This window comes from Silurus aristotelis (genome assembly GCF_946808225.1).
Source record: "Silurus aristotelis genome assembly, chromosome: 21".
In the NCBI taxonomy this organism is placed as follows: domain Eukaryota; kingdom Metazoa; phylum Chordata; class Actinopteri; order Siluriformes; family Siluridae; genus Silurus; species Silurus aristotelis.
This window is the reverse complement of record NC_139594.1, coordinates 8,932,631-8,956,736: the sequence shown is the minus strand read 5'-3', so window position 1 is coordinate 8,956,736 and position 24,106 is coordinate 8,932,631. Positions and strand designations below refer to the sequence as shown.

General features: G+C 38.1%; 1 protein-coding gene across 2 annotated transcripts; it reads right to left on the bottom strand.

Annotated features, from left to right (window-relative positions):
- Positions 1-608: 608 nt before the first annotated feature.
- Positions 609-22,006, bottom strand: rnf216 (ring finger protein 216). 2 transcript variants are annotated; one of them, XM_083524676.1, is made up of 16 exons: positions 21,900-22,006; positions 21,120-21,294; positions 19,714-19,847; positions 18,924-19,565; positions 17,206-17,282; positions 16,352-16,454; positions 14,767-14,928; positions 14,558-14,672; positions 13,606-13,742; positions 13,190-13,240; positions 12,000-12,137; positions 11,089-11,316; positions 4,007-4,104; positions 3,223-3,445; positions 1,302-1,377; positions 609-1,167 (listed from the first exon to the last, which is right to left on the bottom strand). In XM_083524676.1, exons 2-16 carry the CDS (start codon positions 21,184-21,186, stop codon positions 875-877), a joined length of 2,544 nt encoding a protein of 847 aa, XP_083380802.1. In that variant the 5' UTR covers positions 21,187-21,294; positions 21,900-22,006; the 3' UTR covers positions 609-874. The 2 variants fall into 2 exon arrangements, with proteins under 2 accessions (XP_083380802.1, XP_083380803.1); XM_083524677.1 differs by lacking the exon at positions 21,900-22,006 and adding an exon at positions 21,810-21,829.
- Between the last annotated feature and the right edge of the window lie 2,100 nt (positions 22,007-24,106).

The window sequence follows — 24,106 nt, the reverse complement described above, 5'->3', positions numbered from 1 at the left end:
CTAAATTGTTTTGCAGACACTCTTCAGCATTAAAATCTGCAAGAACATTCTACATTGCTGACAAAATGCTGTGACATAAAAGAAATAAAACACTACAGGTTGTTGAGTCGTTGGAAAACACCATGCTGTTCATCCTAATTTTCCTACAGTGTACCCAGTCAGGTTTCATTCCTAACTGGCAATGTGAATGAGTTGTTGCTTCCATGAACTACAGCATTCAAGGAAGTCAGACCAATATGCAAAAAAAAGGGTTGACAAATAACTAAACAGGAACAGTGCAGGACAAGATTGATATCAATGATTCAAATGAGGTATGGCTAAAAGATAAAAAAAAAAAAAGGAGCATGGGCAAGGAAAATGCCAACAGTGTCCAGTTTTGTCTGATTTTGGATGTACAGGCCAAAGTTAAAAGCAAACAAACAAACAGAAAAAAAAAAAAAAAAAACCAGAAAAAATTCTGAGATAAAAAGCCTAGAGGACTGATACGCCCAAAAAACCCATCACCAAGAAATAAATCATACCTGTATTTTATTTCAGGTTATATTTAAAGCATCTTTTCAGAGCCGTCTTCAATAAAACGTTATAATAACGAAAACAAAACTTCAAACTGAGTCCACCCAATATATTTTATTTAACTGAAAACTGCTGGACAGATTATTTTTATGAGTATTCATTGATTTGTCAAAAAAAATAAATTCAGGAAAAAAGAAACGGTATGAAGCAAACTGCAGTTTTTCCACACTCTAGAAAAAAGGCCATAACAGAACATCATTAAAAAAAAAAAATGTAAAAAGAATGAGGGGTTGAGGTTATAAAGGTACTAGAGTCTGGGACAACACACGTTTGAACTGTAGTTCTCAGCATGACATGCTGCTCAGAGAGGCCTAAAGAAGCGATGTGGCGGGCCGTAGTGCATAGGCATGTTAAATTCAAAGTTGGGGTTGGGAACGTTGTAGTTGATGGGGGGCAGGTTGGGTAACTGGGGCACGTATGGGGCAGGGACAGGCTGCAGGAAGAGCCGCTGGGGGCCCGGCAGTAGCACCTGAGGGAGAAACAGAGGGGGGCGCATGGCCTGCGGTGCAGCGTTGAGGGCTGGAGCCGGTTCCACCCGTATCCTCTTTGGAGGAGTAGGTTCAGGAGGAGGACCCACTCTTTTACCAGTGGACTCTATATAAAAAAACAAGAGCCACATACTGAATTAGTACTAGTTAATGATTACAGGATCTGCAGTTGAAAGAGTAACAAAGACTTGAAAGGTGTAAACAGCTGAAAAAGGAGGAGGGTGTGAAAACAACCCTCACCTGACTGACTGTTCTTTTTGTTTAGTTCGGCTTCACCTTCCTTCTGGATCTCCTGGATGATTCGCTCATCATCTTGCTAAAGGGACAAAAGATACATCAGAGAAAGTTAGACACAAACAGCAATACCTAATTACACATTAAGTCGTTAAACTAAACATTAAAGAATGCAACAAGTCTCCTGGTTCATTAAGCACAAACAGGAACAACTAATAAATCTGGGGTGCTTCATTTGGGCAAAAAAAACAAACAAACAAAAAAAAAAACCCCACCAACAGTGTTAGCCAACCACAAACACTTATAGCATAACTCTGTAATATGAACTGTAACACTCAATTAAGACAAGCACATAAAAATAACAGGCGGGTGTATACAGAAAGGGTCAACATCGCTGCTGGATTTATATTAACCACCAACCAAACATAATCTCAGCATCAACTCCACCAATAACTCAATTAGACTTTTACTGCACACCTACTGTATCTTCAGCCACAAGCTTCAGAATCCTGAACATTGCAAAATAACTGGTTCTCTCCATACATCGGGTTCAAAATGTTTCAAGTCTGTGATGGTGAGCTTTTTTTTTTTCTTTCTCAATCAACATATAATAATCTGCAACCTACCAAGTTATTAAAAGCTTTGTCAAAAGCATGCGAACGCAACCTTGAGAGGAACCAGACAAAAAAAATAAAATCTTGTGGCTGACACCGGATAGTAGGGTTATAAAACCACAGCAGAAGACACTGTGAAGAGTAAAGACAAACAGTATTAAGTGTGTTTATAAGATGATGAGTGTATGTCTTGTCTTTATAATCACAGCAGCAGGTAAATAATCTACAGTATCCAAGTGATTAACCATTGAAAATAAGAGAGTGAAATTTGGGTTTATACTGGTTTTTGGGATGTGTAGCGCAGAAAACTCTGAACAGAAGTAGAGTTTAAGGAGGCATTTAAGAAAACGTACAATCGGGTACATGTCTACAGGAATACAGCTCACCTTGGACAATTTACCTCATAAAACCATTTAAAAATATAAAGCATTGACTAGAAAAGTCATGGTGTTAAGGATACAATTGTAAAATAATAAACCTGGGTTCTTACAGTCACAGTAATTATTATATATAGCAGAGTCATCTAGAAGTTCCTCAGTAAACTGTTTGTTGTACTCGGGCAGAGGATCTGAGCTTGTCCATTACACAGGCAGAACATTGCTCCGGTGTTAATGTGTACACTCAGGGTTCAGTGCTGAGAATAAATTACATGGAGTGTTTGCTTCCTGGCAATGAAGAGCCTGTGACTGCATTTCATTGGTTCTGTACTCTGACAGTGACAGTAAACTGCACCTATGTACGGACTTTTATTTAATAGATCAACTATGTGGCACAATAAATTAAGCTTTGCAGTGGTGAGTATCATATTACCGCAGTACGTTAACAAGCCCCAGGAGCGCTGAGACTTAAACACACTGGCTGATGAGAGCTTAGAGGAAAGATTGAGATGTGCTGTGGGCGACTGTAACCCTTTCAGATTAGTAACACACTGGTCCTGGTGCTCTCTAGAGAACAAAGCAGAATTTACATCTCGGTTTGTTCTAAGAGCTGAAAATAATAAGCTGCAGGAATTAGGAAGGTGAATAGACATCTGAAAGTAGGAAATTGGGTAAATAGGTTATGACCTACATCCACTTAAAGTTAGCAAGAATGTTAAATAAATAAAAGCAGAGTCTGTTCGTATTTTAATAAGGAAAGCAGTATCATAGTGTGTGTATATGTATGTGATATATATGTTTATATAAAAGCTTTGGCTCAAATGTGAGAGTAAATTAAATGTATGTGTAAAGCAGACAGAGAGAGAGAGTGAGAGAGAAGCGTTCGCTGTCTATTAAATGAGCTCCCCACGTTAGTGTATTGTAACGTGTTGTTACCGTGGGGTCTGTCCACAGCGAGCACTTCTTGCACTGGCGGCAGGGGGCACCAGGAGATCGGGCGTGCTGGCAGAAGTGGTTGTAGCCATTGATGGGCTCTCGGCAGAGGTAGCACATGAAGGCGCCGCAGCGACAAGACATTCGGTTGCAGCCCTCCGATTTTACAAGACCCGCTGCACATTTATGGCACTTCCTGACGCGGGCCGCCGTCATCCTCTCCTCACTGCAGCACAGGACGTATAACACAAGCACAGGCGAGTTTACACAACATCAAGAACAGAGTGCATCATTCAAATGAGCTCTGATCTAATGCTAATAAAAGAATGTTGAGTTTAGTCACCCTGTGGGTGTAATTCGTATAAGAGGAGAAAGAAAAAAAAGGTGTCAAAAGGTGCAAGGTAAACAGGATAAGCTGTCTCTGGACCTGGTGTTTCCTTTAGCCAGATGCAGGAAGGAAGCCATGTTTTAACACATCCTGACCAGACCAGGAAGTGGCCGTCTATTTTAGCTTGCCTCTCAACTGCACATATTTATTCAGGCCTCATCCATTCTTCACCAGAATGCAACACAAAATCTATCCAAAATGGCTGTATGACTGTGCATTTTATTTTGAAGGGGCCTTAATAGGAAGCTGTAGTCAGGCAAACAGTCAATTCTACTGATGATGATGGTCTTGGTGGTGCATTACATCAGCATGAGCCCTGTAGTACTGCATGCTGAATTATTAAATATATATTGAGATTTCTTTTTTTTTTTTTTTTTTTTTAAACAAACAGGCACTTACAAAGCCACCCTTAGCCGGATCTCATCCCTCTCCAGCACCTGCTCACATGTCTTTCCTGCATGCTCCTTCCACAGCACGTGGCACTTCCGGCAGCTTTCCTGAGGAAGGGAAACACAAACAAACCTCTGCGATCAAGTCACCTGCTAAATAGTACACATAATACATAATATAAAAACGAGGCAGCCAGCTGTGTTGCCACTCATACACGTGAACGGTAGAGTTTTGTTTGTGCGCTAGGAAGCGGCTCAGGTTCCCAGCATTGTCTCCGAGCTATACCCTTTTGTATTTTATGTCCTAGGAGTCCTCCGTTATTAAATGGAAGGCCATTAGAAGAGAACCCAACAGGATAAAAGCCCAGAAACGCATTAGTCTGGTAAACAAACACATCTAGTATCCATAAGAGCGGAATGCTGCCAGGCATCGACTTGACATGTTTAGACAAAAGAACAATGCCGGAGCACTGGTGTTGGCTTGCGTGTAAAGCATTATGAGAATTAGACTACAGGAGATGCCTAAACAATGCTGCAACTCCTGAATTCAATTTTGCAGCAAGAGGAGCGACGGGTCGACTGCACTCGTCCTTCGGGTTGCCTAGAGACGCCGTTTTCATCTGTTCCATTTTAGTCATGCTTGCCCACAAAGCTATGCCTTTCAGCTGACTGCAAAGGACATCTGTCCCTGCCTTTCAATGAAGCCCCACACACACACACAAGTGTGTGAAGCAGGACGCTGGTGGAATAACGCAACGACGCCTACGCAGTTCACACATGGCATCTTATTCCCGGAGATTCGCATGAGGAGGTTCTGATCCACAGCCAAACCAAAATTATTATCCACTGCTATCATCTGTTTAACTCAGAGCGCTTTCACATATTCTCAGCTGCACATTTATTTGAGCAAGCATTTTTCAGAAGAATCCACAATGTCACATAGCTTTAAGTAACGCACGTTATTCTCTCACACATCCACACCCACTGCCCATAGAGGTCCCTTTCGTCCCTGTGCTGAGTTGCCTGGTAACCATTCGCCTTAAATAAATGCTGGTAGACATCAATATTTTAAGACAACAGTGTAGACTGATCCCATGACATGCGACAGCTTGGGAGTCGCTGGGATACTCGTTGTCCCAGTGTACCTGTGTAAAGAAGCCTCGGGTGAATACCGGCAAAGGAAAGGGGACTTGAAGTTTACACACGTGGTTACACAGGATAAATTAATACATTCTCCATGTTTGTACACACACAGATTATTCACAGACGTAACACAGGAATAGCAAAAATTTCAAAAACTGACTGAGCAGTTAAGTAAAACAGTTGCATTGCTGTGCATCTATCTTTTCTCTACTAGTTGGGACAATGGCCATGCAGACATAGGAAGAGCTGGGTGGGGTAGATGACCGCAGCTGAGCAGTAAATCGATGAAGGATCGCCCCCTACTGGACATCCACAATACAGCAAGGGAGGAACAACAAGCAAACAAACTAAAATGGCCTCACTGATATAGCCTTGCAGTAACAAGAACAATCAAGACATCCAAAGACACTTCTGAGTATCATCTTTTCAATCATATAACTTGGTTCAGCTGTACTGTTCATTCAACAAACTCAAGCTAGTGTTTATTCTGAGTCATTTCCTCTTTACAAAAGGTTTCCATTTATATGAATAAAGAACAGAGTGGTAAAGAGTTTTATATATTTATGTACTAGTTTAAATTATAAAAATACAAATTGTGTAGATAGTAAATGCCGCGATTTTCTTAAATCGCGAAGCACTTGGCTGCTGATAACACAAAATATTGTGTAGATATGCGGGTCAAGATGCATCGATCAACATGGTGTAACATTGGAAGGTCATCCACATGGCTTTCCATCAGACTTTTCTATCAACTCAAAAAAAAAAAAAAAACAGGCCAGTACATCAGTAGGCTGAGCATAACTGCTATTAGATATGACGGAGTGTGAAAGAGTGTCTGCGTGATGTCTTGTAATAGACTGCCATTTCTTCCAGCATATAATCCTGCCTCCTTTACAGTGTAGCCAAGATAAACTCTGGATGCACTGACAATCTGACCACGATAACGAGCTTAATAAAGCTGAATTAATGACTGATTGGACGAAAAGGTCATAAAACTTCACTATTAAAATGTAACAAGTGTCAGTTCAGTTATAAAAAGCTACAATTATCTTAAAAGTTAGCAGGAGCAAGATTCATTGCCACTGAAAGTAAATCAGTGATCAGTGCCTGAGGGTGACTGTGAGAGAGACTGTGTAGAAGTATGAAGAGGTTGACTGTCTGAGAGTCATTAATGTTCTGGCACCTTCACTTATATAGCAGGACTAAAAATACAATGGTGACATCATGCTGAAACACACCTCTAATCTACAAAAGCACTTCCTGGATGGTCCAGAGTAAGTTAAGAGATGGGGTGGAGACAACCCCTTGTCAGATCCTCCACTTATACAAACTTTTCTCATTTCCTGGTCAGCCCAGCTCAGCTCTAAAAGTTCCACTTGCTGAATGTTTAAGCTCTGGCTCTGATACTGATTTATTTTTCAGCTACCAATGGCTCATTAGCTTAATATGTTTGTTTGGCTGTGTCTAAAATAGTTTTCTGACTTTGTCTGGCCAACACACGTTCTTCAGAAGTCTCACAGACTGGAGTGGAAAACTACTGGGCTGCTAGTTTACCCACTGGCATGTTGAGGAAAACCACATGGTAAATTTTATAATCATGACTCAAACCAAAAGCTGCCAGAAAGCTAAAGATAAAATGACAAACATAACCTGCTAAAAAATATGTAATTTTCTTTTTTTAAACAGTCCTCCTAGTGACAGGAACTCTCTCAAACCACACAGGATGTGTGCATCTGGCTCTAATATATATATATATATATATATATATATATATATATATATATATATATATATATATATATATATATATATATATATATATATATATATATATATATATATATATATATATATATGTCAGATTTGTCTGATTTTCTTAGACCAGATGAAAACCGGTATAACGTCAAAACCCTTATCTCGAGACTGTCAGGTGGCTGCTTCAGTTACGTTTTCCTCTAAGTAAAAATCAGTAAAATAGCCTCAGGATGTACCAAAGCAGTCACTGATAAAGTGAAGAGACAATTCAGGTCGCTCAGGCTCATGGATACTACATATGTAGAAAATGAACACTCTGATTAAAACAGGTTTTCTAACTCTGGAGGTTAGAGCTGAATGTACGCAGTGTTAAAACTGCTCAGCGTGCAAAAGCACGCTGTCTCTCTGCTCTTCTGTGGCGTTTCCCCCCCTAGCCAGCGAAAAAAGAGGCAGCAGCATCAGACCTTATATGGCAGAAGAAGACATTAACAGCGCGTCTGATTGGGGAGCTGCTGCGGCTGCAGTCGACTCACTCACTCTGTAAATGTGCTGCCTGTAGCAGCCTGGGGGACACTCAACACACCCACAAACACACACACGCTCACACATACACACATGAAACTGCCCGAGTAGAGGGTGACAGATTATAAAACTGAAGGTATGTTCCTTTTTGAAATTGTGTGCTAAACAAGGGCCTGGTTCACATTGTTCAAGGATTAGAGAAGCAGCGCTGCAAGGCAAAAGCCATGCCCACAATGCAACATGTCTCAACAAGATCTCATCATCAACCTTCATAGCCAGACACTGTTACCTTAAAAGGTAGGCAGCATGGAAAGAATAAAAACAGTAAAAAAAATTATATTGTTACACAATATAGGAAACAAAAACCACAAGACTTCACAATGTTTCACTCTACAGTGTCTCATTTCACTGCAGTGTGGTTTAAGTGAACAAAACCAAGGTCCATTAATTCACCCTTTAAAAAGAATAGACGATGAAGAACTCTACCACAGATTGTGTCCCAATTTAAGTAAAAAAATTTACCTTTTATAACATTTTAACAGTGAACAGCTCAAATACATAAAATCATACAAAATATATAAAAGATGCAAATTAGCAAAAAAAAAAAAGCAAAGAAAAAGAGCCTGGGCAAACAAACAGCAGGGCATTTCCAATTCTGAAGGCTTGGCCTTTAGCCAATCACAGGCCTACAGTCCTTTTAAAGAGGTGGGCCTATATGCAAAAAAAATTGCATCAGTTACACAACTCCTTCATGCACAGCACAATCAAGGCCAGAGTTTAGGGATAGGGATGTTTACGAGGGTAAGGTTCAAGCTCAATCTTCTATGTACACCTCCTGTGTCTGGGTAAAGACCACGAGATGTTCATGCCACAGATAAACAAGCCGTGTGGGAGGAAAGAATATCGACTTTAATAATAACTTCTGTTAAAGACAATGACAAAATGTTTAACATGAGTACATGTGGCTAAAAAACTGCAGCTGAGTCTTTTCTAGAAGCTTCAAGAGGGCAAAAAAAAAAAAAGCTCACTATGCAGTTTGCATATTTTGGGTGGAAAAACAGTCAATGAAAGGATATGACTCAGATCTAAACGAGCAGCTCACTGTAGTTCACTGAACTTCATGCTCATAGCTGACAAGAATGGCACAAAGGGGAAGAGTAAAAAAAAAAAAAAAGCGAGAAAAAAAGAAGAGAAAGAGTGTTGGGAGATGAAACTCAAGCCACTCTGCTGCTCTCTATTTCCTTTTACTCTGTCCAGTTACATGCAGAAGAGAAAGAGTCCAAAAGAGTAACAAAATGGAGGCCTGGCCAGATAGCACTAAAAATCGACCAGGAGTAGCAAGCCAAGGACCACACTGATGGAGAGTGTCTCATTTTTTCCCGCTCTTTCCCTCCCTCCTCATCTGGTGATGAAGTTACAGGAGCCTTTGGAGTGGATGACTGGGGGGGGGGAGGAAGTGTGTAATCAGAGGCAGATGTGGAGTTGGGTGAGGCAACACATACCTTTGTAATGGATCAACACTACCACCCAGTGGGCTAATGTATGTACTGCAAAAAAAAAGCAAAGCCCTGGAGAACCAAAACAGAGAGAGAGAGCTGTGGAGTGGGAGCACAAATGGATGCCCCCCCTTTCCAGCATTCCTGTGTTTCACTGGATTGAGTAAGTGTCTGCTGATACAGTGTCACTGATAGAGAGACAGCTCCTTTTCTCCTAACACAGCCTGGTACATTCCAGAAGACCTCTCACACATAAAGCTCAAATGAAACAGCAGAAACCAACAGCTCAAAACACACACAACATGAAAATAATTCACAGACTTAAAACACGTACATTACACAACATTGTTTCACATTCCATCTTGGCAAGTCGAGCTGCAACCAAAAGTGCAAAACAAGACATTCTTTTAATTGTGCGAAACCCAAAAATGTTATTGCAGCATTTAAAAGCCCAGAGTGCTGCATATCTCTAAAGTGCACAGAACAAATTCTCACACCTTTAGTTTCTGCCGCTATAAAAAGCCCATTAATTTGTTCACCTACACTAATCATCACACAGGCCTGGCACCAGGTCTCTTTAAATTCTGAGCCCCATGAGGTCTAACGCTCCACCTAGTAGCGAAAAAGAGGTTCTAGCAGAAGGTAAAAAACCCCCAGACTCTCGTAAAAAATCGAAATTCATTTACTGCACATATTTCCTCTACTAATACAAGACCTAGTACAATCTCCAGGTAAATATAAGATGAAGTCTGTGTAGTCAGACATGTGAAACATCATCTTCCTCTACATTAAAACATGTACTGAAACACCAAATGAAACAATTTAGCAGAAACTTATTCATAATCACTTGCCAACAATCACAATGGAGTTATTTAGGAGTGTTTTTATACCCTCACTGTTTTGGCATGTTCTCAATACAACTTTGTTCCTGTTATCACTTTCGTTCTAACAGCTAAAAACCTCGTTCCCTCACCAACTCCCTTTCTTTTTTTTCTTTCATTATTATTATTTTTTAACACTTTCTGGAACTAAATAAAAAAAAAAACACCACAAGCAAATCAGGAAAACACCCTCGTTTAGGAGAAATCCTGACAGTTATACCACAGAAAACTGGTATGATCGAGACTTGTTTCCATATACAAATGTTTCCTTAAAGAAAGCTTCATACTTAGCATGAGAAGACTTGCTCACTCTTTTAAGGCAAAGCATGATATTAGTTATACTAATGGAAAACAAGTAACAAGAATAGATTTTTTCCAAACGTAATCAGTGTGGACAGCACAGGTACTGTACCAGACCTACATCAGACTCTATATTTAACCCCTTTTATATTTTCACATGTCCTAAACACCTAAGTATTGTTAATGCAAACTGTTGCCAGATGTTTATGTTAGTTAAGCTGCATAGTGGTCTGGAAGACTACATACACATATATATATATATATATATATATATATATATATATATATATATATATATATATATATATATATATATATATATATACACACACACACACACACACACACACACACACATACATACATACATACATACATACATACATACATACATACATACATATATATATATATATATATATATATATATATATATATATATATATATATATATATTAATATATATATATATCATTTTATAAGTACTGAATCATGAAAATGTGCTAAATGAAATAAATATGAATATATTAATTAATATAATTATATAAGGAGTATCTTATAAATGCTAAATAATAAATATGGTATCGCTCTGTCAGTGCAGCGCTAAAAAGTCAGGGATTCGCCTCTAGAGGCCGCTCTCGTAATGACAGCGGACATTCTCAGCCACTCCAGCAACAGACACAAGCCGGAAAAACTATCAGTATGGATCTTTTTCCAATAGTTCCAGCAATCAAATATCTGTGCCGATTAATTAGCAAAACAGAGGAATGTGTCGACCTCTACTATATATATATAATGAAACTGCCTTTCATTGGCTCTGTACATGCACCTTGCACAATGACAAACTTGAATCTATTCGAATATAGTTATTATTCTGGACAATCAGGTGCATGTTTAATGGATCTTGACACTAAAGTGATCACTTTTGATTGAAAAAGTGAAATGACACAATCACATTTATTTAACTACAAGCAATGTTTTCTGTACGCACTAACCTTTCTGCAGCGGGGATTGGGGCAGCTGAACAGAGAAATCTCTTTGTCCAGGAGAGCTGGAAAGTTACAGAACGGACACCTGACCAGCTCGTCTGCACAGGTAGCAGCCACAGCTTCCTCAGCCTGCCGTTCGTAGTATTTACACAGAATGTTTTCTGGTAAAACTTTCTCCAGCTCACTGGTGGGAAAGGAGCAGGTACAGCTGCCCTCCATGCAGCTCAGCTCCGACTGCAAAGCAGAAAACATGCTTACATTAAAACATCTTCCATTTTTGACAAAACTCCCAACAAACCGGTGAGTTTGAAAGTGAAAAACGCCCCACAAAAAAAAAAAGGGGTATTTTAGAAAGCTAGGAGGGAAAAAAAACAAACAGTCTGTGGTGATTTCCATAATGCCAGGCAGTCTTGACAGTTTCAGTCATGTTCAAGTTCAGTCATGTGCTGAACCAACCTGCATTGTTTCCCTCCTTTCCTTCCCTTTATCCATCTCGAACACAGCTCATCATTTTACAAAGAATATATAAACAGAGATTATATAAACCTCTCTATCCTAAACACCTTTCGAAGTGGCAAACTTTCCAAAGCACTGTGCTACAACACGCTTACAATCCAGACTTTACCCAAGAATGCAATTATTATATTTTTTTTATAAGGTCACCTCATCAATGATTTTATATTTTAAACACCAACACACTTAAACCTATTTATTTTTAGTTTCAGATTATAAAATGCATTAGTACATGTTCCTGTGCTCTATACAAGTGCATTAATATTTACCTATTGATCATGTTAGAGATGAAACCACTGATCCAAGATTTGCAGTTATACACAATACATGTGAGGCTTGTTGACATTTGGAGATTTGCTGGCACTTGAATCAAATGCTGTCTCCGACTTTTGCTCGTGGCTTACCCGTCCTGATCCGAATACGGCCTCCTGTGCGTATTTCACCAGGCACTCCTTACAGAAGAGATGGCCATCACTGCACTGGGTCATCTCCTCAAACGCAAATTCCCCACAGCAGCAACCGCACTCGATCAGCTGACCATCCTGAAACACATACAGCCATGAATGACTAAAACGCATCACAAACCCTTTATCACAGAAAGCAAACTTTTTTGCTGACAGTATAGGAGTGAGGCCGAGGAGTTATTCTAGGTTGGTAATGATGGTTGTTAATGACAAAATTCCTCCATTTTAATCATATCATAAAGTTAATATAATAATGTACTATACCAATGCTCCCAGCACATGTGTAGTACCTACAAGGTTTTTACACATTTTGAAAAAATGTAAAAATGTAAAGTCCTAAAAAGGCTTAGAAAACAACAACCTTGTGCAGACAAACAGCTCTTTCGTTAGTTTTTAATAACCAAAATTGATGTTTTTCTCTATTTTTTAGTCCTATTTGCAGCTAGATCACTAAATACAAACTACAATTGCTAAAGAATATACAGTAATCTCCCGCTTTACCGCGGTTCGAATCTCGTGCCCCCGGTTTATCGGGAATTGCATTTGCCACATAACTAATTTGTTTGATTTTCACGGTCTCTTGTTTTTATGGAGTTTTATGTTATAATAATGAAATGTATCCATACAAATATAATTATTAATTATAAAATGAAGGAAAATGTTAATACAGTACAGTACAGAAAGTAAGGAATGGGGTGACGTGTATCTTTAACTCAGCCTTTTTTGACGTCATAGGACACTTTAACCAACAAACAAGCGAGAGAAACTACGCAAAAGTTACGATACTACAGAACTGTATACTGTACAGTACATGTTCTCATTAGAAATGTGATACAGTGTACAGTATCATCTCGCTATATTCTTGCAAATGTTTTCTGTGTGTGTTTAAAGTGTGTGGGAGGATGATTTCCGGCTTAAACAATAAAAAATAAATAGCATTTTTGGGTTGGGGTCCGTATATTGTAAATTTGCATTTATCGCGGGGGCGGTTTTGGAACGTAAACGTACAGTAAACGGGGGATTACTGCAAGTTTAAAATAATCACTTTCCGTCTGAATAACAACAACATGGAGATGTGGAAATAGTTTACTTAGGATTTATATTACAAATAGTAAACCAACAATTATTACCTTCTGATATTGCTCCTCATTTACTTGCAACGCCAGCAAGAAATCTTCATGCTGAAAACATGAAGAAATCATGTTATTGACTTCTATACCCTTCTATACACAAACTCCTAAAGAAATAAGCATCTGATTACACAAAGAATATACAATTTCCTCACAAATGATTTATATTATTAATTTTATAATATTTTTTTAATATAAATTCTATATATATAGTTAAAAATATTGTGCAGTATCATGACAGTGTCTTTGTGTTGCTTGATATCGTTGTGGTACATCATGCATCCTTACATACAGCTCAAGAGAAAAACTCTCCTTCACTGAATCTCATTTAAAATCATGCTGATCTGAAAGTGAATAAAAAAGGAAGTGACAAATCTGCTTCTTTAAAAAACAACAACAGGCCTTTTAAATAGTACCTCCGCCATTTCCTTTGCTTTCTGCTCATAAAACTGAAGCTCTTTCGTTAGAGAAGGCTCAAGGGGCATGTCAAAGCTCCTGCTCCATCTCCGGTTTTTCTCTAGAAAGAACATTTTCCTTTCCAGTTTGAAGGAACCTGAAAAGCAAGAGCAATAAATAAGAATGTGTGGGGTCGGAGGAAAACAGTCCTAAATTGCTTGGTTGTGCACAGGGCTATAAGGTGCAAGAGTTAATCTGCTGTTGCCTCCAATTTCACCCAACCTTTAATGCACGTAGATCAAAAGTATGTGGATTCACCCACCATACACATTTGTGGGTCTGTCCGACAAAATGTATAAAGCTAGTATTTATGTGATGTAGCATTACAGTTTTCCTTCACTGAAATGCAAACGTATTTCAGCATAAGTTTAAGAAGGCTGGACTTTAAAATTTTAATTGAGCCACCGCTGAACACCATAAATTAGAACACCAACTGCACCCGAGACCTCCTCACCCAAAATCAGTCCCACTATGCTCTTGTAGATAAATGTTCACAAATCAACTAATGCTTCGAAATACATTTGGAATAAAGAATACATTTGGAATGGGATGTTCAACAAGCACATGGTGATGGTCAAGTGTCAAAAACCTTTTGGCCACATAGTATATGTTACAGCTGTTAGTTAATTCAATCTATATTTCTTTTGAATGTGTCCATGATGCTGTTTTCCCCCCCCATAACCAGCTTAGGTTATAATGGTAGAAGCAGAGTCCGAATGCCTTCCAGTGGATTTGGTGGTGATTTTTTCTTTTTACTACTGCAATTACCAGACTGCTTTCATGCTTGTTATATCGGAGTAAAACATCTATGAGCTTAGAAATGGCCATAGCCTGCACAGAAGAAAATGTAAGAATTTGAAATGTGGGACTTTTCCCAGGAGAAACAGAGAACAGAAACATGACTGTAGTCACCCTGTTCAAACTTGAATTCGATAAAGGCTCGTTCATTTGGCTCTTTCCTCTTCTTTCTCTTCCCTGAGGGGTCAGTAGAATTTTCTTGCCACTTCTTAAGGGCTTCATATAAGGCCTGGAACCCAAACAACCAAGATTCATGCATTGCTTCAGAGGCCAGTTATGATAAAAGAGAAATTGAAGGACATGAGCACGGGCATGAGCGGTACCTTGCGGGTGATTGCATAGTGTCCTTTGAGGCAATTCAGCGCCCATTTGATATCCTGGCAGCTTAGCATCCTGAAGTCTCCCATCAGCATTTCTGCAGCTTGCATTGCAACCTCTGGGCCAACACGCTTTAACTTCGAATAATCAAAATAATTCTCAGTTTCCTAAAAGAAGGAAAAACTGGAACAATTAGGAAATCTGCTCTAAAAAAGGCAAATCAAACTTAAACTTAAACAGAAACCTTCACCACTCAGGATGATTTCTACAGTTTCACAAAAATGATATTGTCCAGCTAGGACAATGACACAGTAGATTAAATAGTCCTTTGTTTTCAGTCCACTGACACATCATGCACAATAACCAGATCCAGTAGAACAGACTGAATTCACACATTCGAACAAATGAGGCAAGTCATATAATGATGTTTCCTTAGGAAAAGGTGACATTTAGTAAACCTTACTGCTGTATGTTTAATGTAATTAGGACAGGATTCAGTTAGTAATGAAGCTTTATGCATTATATAACAAATACAAAAGTAAGGGAAATATTACATATACAGCAATAAACTTTACTGAATGTAAATAAAACCCCCAAAAAGAATAACCACTGTTGTGGATCCAAACAATCTATTAGTCCAGTGTAAGTGCTTTAGACATTATAAGTTATTGTGAGCCAGTATAGAGCCCTTCTGGAAAACATAAAAAAAAAAAAAAAAATATATATATATATATATATATATATATATATATATATATATATATATATATATATATATATATATATATATATATATATATATATTTTCCAACTGATTTTTTTCATTTTGTTAATTTTTTTGTTGTTGTAATTTTGCATTTTGTGTACATGTTACACATTTACATGGTTTGTAGGTGTGGGGAACTTCCAACAGACCGGTTAGTTCCTGTTCTCATGTACATTATAGCAACTATAAACATTGGTTCCCTCAAAAACATCAAATTTCCCTTCTCTTTAAAGTTCATAAGAAGTGAAGGAGAAGAAAAAAAAAATACCACCACAGCTTTTACCATAAAAAAATTTTTTTTGCACATTTTGTTTTTAGTCTAATCCACTAAAACAACCTTAGGTGAACCGGCTTTTGATCTGCTGAATTGTATTTGGGGTTCTTCAGCTTTTCAGGTGCAACATTCTTTTTTACTGCATCAAAAAGCCGAAAGCTGTAACTGCTATTCAAATATGATTTTTGGTAGACTATAGCAATATTGAATTAGTGTTACACATGTTTGTAGACCAATGCTTTCGTTAATTATTATAATAATCATGTATATAATTGCCACCAGGTTTACTGACTGCATATCAGACAATACTTAATGATCAGTTCAAAACATTTCGATTAGGCAAATGTGAAAATGTGCGCATGCAGATCAGTAGAAAGTATAACTGTGCAATGCTAAAACATTACTTTGAGATGTTGTTACAAACCAATGTCCTCTTATTTCCCCTCCACATAGTCATCCAAATGTCATTTGTTTTCTCCTCTTGCTCCTTTAATATAAATATCCAACAGAATAATGACTGCTAGCCTGAATCTTAAAACTTAGTACAAACCTGTGTTTCACTGTCATTTGTCTCAAGGAGTACACTTCTCTGAGTTAATACAGAGTTCGCTTTCCTCGGATAGTCCGGATTTTCCAACAGCATATTGCATATTCTGATTTTAAAAAAAAAAAAAAAGAAAGAAAGAAAGAAAGAAAGAAAAAAAAAAAGACAAATTAAACATTTAACCCATATTAACCTCATACTAAAAGATGTAACGATGCATAGCAATGCAACAACTGAGACTATGTTTGAAAAAAATCCATTAATTCATAATTAATTATTCATTTTATTTAAATAAATTACATTTAGCATCTAATGTACTTGCACAGTTTGAACACCTGAGGTCTCAATCTGTTTAACACAGAGTTGTAAAAAAATATATAGATAGCACACTGATCATGTACTTGACCTTTTTCTTTAGTTATGCATTGTGATGACATCATGCATATATGGTTTATTATATGATTAAACAAATATAATATTTTATATTATATATTATTTTAATATATAAGCCGACTTTGAAGCTCTGTTTCTGGTTGTGAGCTCAAAATTATTTTCACTGTGTCAAATACTTATTTTTTTTAGTCTATATTTTGGTAAAATTGATGTTATTTGTAATTGTTTTATACATTTTCTTCAGTATGTTGAATCTGTAGTACATTTCTTTGTATTATTTATGATTCAGAAATAAAAAAGGAATCAGCCTGATTTACCAAACAAATTTTGTACAGAATATTCTGAGAATAGAATAAAATTAGCAGACAGTAACGTGAACTAAACACACCATGGCCTGAGTGCATCATTACCCCTCTATCTGACTGAGAAACACATTAGCAAACCCAAAAGGAAAGATTTGTACTTGCACATTTAAATCTTTCACTTCATTTCTCTCTATCAGTTCCACCACGTACGGCTCTTCAACATCTGGAAAAAGGTCCACCTGTGAAATATACATTAAAAAACAAACAAACTCAGAACTCAATTCAACAAAACATTATACGCATAAAGTCTGAGAACAACACATTTATGAGCAAACTGGTTCAGAGTCAAATCATTCTGGATCCTTCAGCCTTCAAAATGTTTTACAAATTTTAGCATGAAATGTGAAGTCAGTACTTCACTCAGTCTTTTTTTTTTTTTTTTTTTAATGGAATGTAAGTCCATTCTTTCTCAATAGCAAACAACCAAACAGGACAATGTTGCGTGCTGGAACTAGTCTGCGTGGCTGAAACTTCTGGACTTATAACTTTGAGAAATGTAACTTCCCGCATGTAGGACGTTTTGGTGACAAGGTGAGGGAGGTGAGATTGAGATGGTTTGGACATGTGCAAAGGAGGGACATGGGGTATATCAGTAGGAGAATGCTGAGGATGGAGCCACTAGGAAGGAGGAAAAGAGGAAGGCCAAGGAGGAGGTTTATGGATGTGGTGAGAGAAGACATGCAGGTAGTTGGTGTGAAAGAGGCAGATGTAGAGGACAGGGGGGGTGTGGAGGGTTTTTTTTTTTGTGATTTTTTTAATATTCAGTCTCCCTCTGTTAAAATAAACCTACCATAAAAGTTCTAGACTGGTCATTTCTTTGTAAGGGGGTCAATTTACAAAATCAGCAAGGGATCAAATTATTATTTTCCCCACTGCATTTAAACACAAGCACTAAAGCTCCTGTCAGTTCATACATTTTAATCAATACATTAATTTAAATTATGGCAAATTTTTACATTTATAGGTTTGTTTTGGTTCACTTTCCTAACTTATCAAAAGCTTACATTAATGCCAATACTAATAAAACCCCTATTTCTCACTAAATGTCCTCGATAGTGCTCGAAGTCCCGGACCTACTGAACTAGCACGAGGATGTGTTTTTGATAGACACCCCAAAGATCTTCTAGAAGTCGTTATGTATAAGTGTGTCTGCTAAACTCCGAACGAGGAAGCCATTTGAACATTCCATATTTAAAAGTATATATTAGTTAGCGCTTGAATGTAAAAGGAACATAAACAATCAGGACGAGGAGGATATATATACTTCTTTTCATTTTGATTACCAAATATTGTGTGTAAACGCTCGAAAGAATGAAGTAAAAAAAAAATTATAAAATATGCCCATATTCAGCTTGATTAATAAGAGTTTTTGCTGAAATCAAAATTCATATTCATATATATATATATATATATATATATATATATATATATATATATATATATATATAGATATAGATATAGATATATATATATACACACACACACACACATATATATATATATATATATATATATATATATATATATATATATATATATATATATATATATGTGTGTGTGTGTGTATATATATATATATATCTATATCTATATATATATATATATATATGTACACATTTCAAACCAGATCTCAGTTGAGAAATATTTCTTCTACGTGCCCATTAATTACCGCAAAACAATCACAGATTATTTCTATTGAAACTGAGGAGAGAATCAGCTCACTGGCTGCTGATAAACAAAAACTCGTATGACTAAATAAAAATGTTATTAGCACACGGACGCGAATGCGCCTGAAACGGAAACATGAATAGATGGCTCACCACTCGTGTGACGAGCATGTTGAGACTTTTCTGCTGAGCTGTTTGAGGATCTGGAGCTGCAGGTTCAGCAGCTGTAGAGGGACCAGGCCTCTCATTCTCAGCTAACGCCTGTAAGCATCGGGGGAACAGCTGGGGAATCTGAGCCTGCTGCTGCTGCTCTGGTTGCTGCTGGCGCTCCTCGGGCTCCTGCGCTGTTTGCGGGGCCTGAGGCGTGTCCATCGGCCGTTCCTGAGGGGGAAATGGGACTACAGCCCCGGCGTACCTTTCAGTTCTGTGTGGACTCACCACTGCCACCTTTACACCCAGTGTATCTGTGTTCACAGGGGTGAAAAGAGCTGTGCCCTGACCGGCCTGCTGCGTGCTGGGTAAAGGATCGCTGTGTTGGGACGGCGCGCCTTTAGCAGAAACGTGAGGTCTGAGCAAAATAACATCTCTAGATGTGGAAGGTACAGCGTTCTGGTCCGTAGTAAAGACACCAATGGCTTGATTTCCTGATGTGGGCTGAGCAGGCGCTACAGAAGAGCGTGGAAAGTGCGAGTCCATGGGGTTAGGGCCTGGCGGCACACAAGGCTGGCTTTGAGACGTGCTGCCTCCCCATTGAGCAGCAGGTCGGATCAGTACACGGCGAGGCGGCAACTGTGCCTGAAGAGGACAAGACAATAAACTGACGCAAGACCAAACACCTTTAGAACATACTGAAATTAACAGACTCATATTATAATTCACCACATACACAAAAATGTCAGGAACTACATCAAGGATCAGATTAGGACGTGGGAAATTTTGCTACCTCTAAAATGCTAACTTCATCTTCATCTTCGTCCTCATCTTTGACCACCACAGGAACGTTAGGTCTGAACATTTCCAGATCATCGTCGGAATCATCAGATATAGTTATGCAGGTCCTCCTTCTTGATGTGTTATCTAAGGGGGGAAAAAAAGTAATTACCAGTCTCACATTTCCGAGATAATCGCATTCAGTAATGAACACAAATGCCTAACCACAGTAAAAGCTTCAATGGATAAAGCTCTGCCCTTCTTTATCAACACACAAAGTCCATGTCTGAAGCTCAGGCTCTGAACACCGGAGGCCACTATGTGCATCTGAGGATGGTTCCACATGAACAGCTTAAAGATCCATAAAGTTACTGAGCAACTCAAGAACTATGAGGATGGATTTGGATTGTAATTAATATAAACAGTCTGGTAGAAGGGCTTCGGGCTGCAATTTCCGTGAACAGTTCTGCATTTAGGCGTCCATCACTGAACAGTACACCTGAACAACCAGATGAGGATGCGTTTCCTCCTCTTACCATCTCAGGGAGTTTTTCCTTGACACTGTCACCACAAACTTACAGGAATTAACAATATCACCACAAATAAAATCGAATTGAATTGAATGCAGCACAACACAAACAGCTGGATTCTATAAAACAGGAAGACACATCAGGGCAGAGATGAATGGCAGAGTCTACTTACTTACAACTTCCTAAACATACATGCAATGCACAAAGACCTCTACAGGCCTCTGCCCCGATCTAGAGCACTATGTGGCCAGGTTGGCTAAAATGTTTAAATTTCTTTTCAATGGCAAACCTCTGCCTAGGTCGTGTCACCTCCGAATAGATGATAAATTCCCTTCATCAGACTGATTTAGGAGGATTGCTGACTGTGCAAAATACACTGCATAGACAAAGGTTTGTGAACACCTGACCATAAGATCTTTATGTGGCCTATGGACATCTTATTCCACATAGAGTCCACATTTGCTTTAATAATAGACTCTACTTTTGATGTTCTGTTGCTTATGACCTGCTTGTAAAGAGAAAATGCTCAGCCTGCACTATAAAGTGGCCAGTAATAATAATTTTTATAAAGTAGTGGCGTAATCACCTTTGTCTTTTTCACTACTAACAAAAACAAAACGTGCCTGTTTGTCCTTTTACTATAAAACGGCGTTCCAGACCCGTTCTCTTGACCTCCGCTCTTCTTTTAAATCTAAATATTAAAACTAGTCCTGTGAGTTTGGTGTAATCCCTACTCATGGTGTAATCCCTACTCCTAAAACAATACACTTAACCTCGTCCTCATCTTCACCGTCTGTCTCACTGAGGTCAAGAGTTTATAATGAACGTGTCAATCGACAAAACAGCTTCACAACGCAATCCGGTCTTAGAGACCGGATGTGACACCGACCTTGGCTGCGGCGTGCACTGAAGCTGCCCAGATGTATGACATCATCATCACTGGTGTTGTCAGCCATGGTGAGACCACCAGCCAGACTCCCTGAGTCTCCCACCTTCTCACTCTCCGCTGCACACTAACACCCATGCACACACACACCAGGCCCTGGAATCAGAGGGACATCACCCTGTGGATGGACACACATCAACATCATCACTTGAAGAATGATAAACCTGTGATGGTGAAGAGATCTGAAAGTTAATGATTCAGAGATAGAGGAGGGTAAAAAAAGAGAAAGAGAGAGAGAGAGAGAGAGAGAGAGATAGAGAGAGAGAGAGAGAGAGAGAGAGAGAGAGAGAGAGATCAGCCTCACTAAATAAAAAGCATGACTTGTAACATCTCAGCTGGCTTTTATTTTTAGTTGACGACTAGTTCAGGTATGAGTTATCGACTCAGCCTAAAACTAACCCTGATGTCAACAATCGAAAGTTATCTGCCCCCATGCTAGCACGAGCTGGGGACGAAGTATGACGTCCACCCTATTTCTTCTGTGTCCCATATCTATCTGAATACTCAACAGCAAACCCTGCACACACCACCATCCAACTTAGCTAGCATTCACAGCGTGTTAGCACACAGAGTTGGTTAGCTACTTAGCACTTTAGCTTCTTAGCTTCTGAAAGAACACACCCACGCACTCACCCTCATCCTCGTCGTCATCATCATCAACATGTCAACTATCCAGCAAGGTTAATTATCACTATAAGAGGAGAAAAAGACCATCCCACCCACCTCTTAGGCAGATCAACACAGCTCTGGAACCGGATATGGAAACAAACGGCCAAAACAAGTCTCGAGACGTCACCTGCATGACGCGGCGCGGAGAGGTTCCTAACAAACGCTGGGAAATGTATTTTTTTTTGAGCGCTCTAATAGGAAGTGTAGTAAGTAGGAAAATACAGTAGGTGTCGCTGTTTTGCTTTGTTTGAAAGAAAAAATGCATTAGGTTTTTTTTTATTGCAATTAAATATGCATATATTAGAATACATAGTTTCATGTAAATATGTTAATTTATATACATTTATTTTTTGCACTTGAAAGAACACGAGAGGCCTGCCTTCTTTCCTCATACCACTCCCCTCCCTCTTAGATTTCACAAAAAAAAAAAAAAAGATTTTACACAAGGCTTTCACAAGAGATTTTCTTTTATAACTTTGGTAATTTAAGTTAAATCTCCATAACTCAATCAATAATCATAATAACTGTCAGTTCTTAATTAGCATGTAGCTATGTTTGTATTTCAGTGAATGCTTTACTATATTTCCCACAATACAGTTTATTCTGTGTTTCACTCCAGGGTGTGATTTGTAAATCTGTGTTTGTGAAAGCTGGGGACGTTATCCATTCCCTCTTTAGAGAAATTAAATAAATTCTTACTGTGAACAGTTTGTTTAGTGCTACATTTCTTCAGTGGATGTGATCATTTACTGTGTTAATGGTACATTAAATGAGACAAAAGAGCAGCGTTTTACATAAACAGAAACTTAAACGACATGAGTTCTTTAATGTTGAAGTGACGCTGGGGTTCACTTTGGCCTTCGGGTGCAGCAGCTCGTGAAACGATGCGACAGAGCTGGTTTTATGTGTCTTGAAGGAATCACGCTTCAGCCTTCACCTTTTGCTGTTGTGGGCTGGGGAAGACCAAAAATATCAGCAAAAGATCCGCCTAGAATGTATTATTAGTATTGTTTTTAGGGTTTATCTTTAGTCAGTAAACTGAGTGTTCTTCACAGATAGCTTTGAAAACGTTTTTGCTATCAAAAGAATCTTCACAATATAATTATAATCCAACATAATCTCATAGAAAGTTTATTTATAAAATGCCTAGTGCTTAGGCATTGAATAATCGAGTTTGAGAGTCTTGACTGCTACCTCCTCTACCTTCACTGAGACAGCTAATTAATTAAAAACATCCACTGACGGCATTCACAATCCATTCTAGATGTTTGACATGATTGTAAGAATATTTAAAAAACAAATTACATCATACACAGGCTTTAAAAAAAAGAATGAGTCTCCAAAACAGATTTAGTAAATGAAGGTTGATAGGTAAATAAATCTTAATCATTCACAGAACCTGACGTGTGTGTGTATGTGTGGGTGCGTGTGTGTGTGTGTGTGTGTGTGTGTGTGTGTGTGTGTGTGTGTTTCATACAGCTCTCCTTAATGAGCAGTTATAAGTCTTTATTTTGCAGTTTCTAGTTTTTGTCAATGCAAGCAGTTTTCCCATTTCTCCTCCCATTTCCCATTTCTGACTACTAATAATAGTTTTGCAAAATAAATTAACATCAGGTGAATTTATGACTAATAATATATATATATATATGAGAAATATTTTATTTCACAAAAATACTTCTGGAAAGAGTTGTCTAGAACTCATACTACTACAAAAACTCATACTACAAAAACTCGAACAGGTTTAAATGTATAAAAAGAAAATTAATGACTATTGACAATTAGATGGTTGATTTATTAATATAATCATGGATAAATACTTTTGAAAGGTGACTATTTTCTGCTAATTCTAGCAAAAATCACATGCTTTTCATTTATGGTCCAAAATTACCTCTGAAGCCTAAAACCCCAGTAACACCACTAACCTCACCCCAACTGCACTGTTTATGTTCATTAATTCATAAAAGAAGAAGAGAAATCGACAGATTTTTGGCCCAGGACTGATAATCTCATCTGAGGTTTTTAAGAAAACACTTAGTCAATAACACACCATCTGTTTAAACATTTAGAGTGAAATGAAATCATTAGTTTTTATTCTGCCTCCAACATCTTTGATGCTTTTTTATAGGTCACATTTGTCAAATGTTGATTGCATTATTAAATCTACTCTTGTTCTATCATATTAACTTTGTACCTCTCAGTAATATGCATCACATAAACACACAAAAAAGCAGAATTCCTGTGAAGGATGAAAATGTCCTGTG

Excerpts from the sequence above, each read along its gene's own strand:
- rnf216 (XM_083524676.1), bottom strand. The coding sequence starts at position 21,186 with ATGGCTGACAACACCAGTGATGATGATGTCATACATCTGGGCAGCTTC. Across the intron at positions 16,455-17,205 it reads GAAGTGAAAGATTTAAATGT|AATATGCAATATGCTGTTGG; the intron begins GCAAGTACAAAT and ends TTTTAAAATCAG. Across the intron at positions 14,929-16,351 it reads CAAATGACAGTGAAACACAG|GAAACTGAGAATTATTTTGA; the intron begins GTTTGTACTAAG and ends TCCTTCTTTTAG.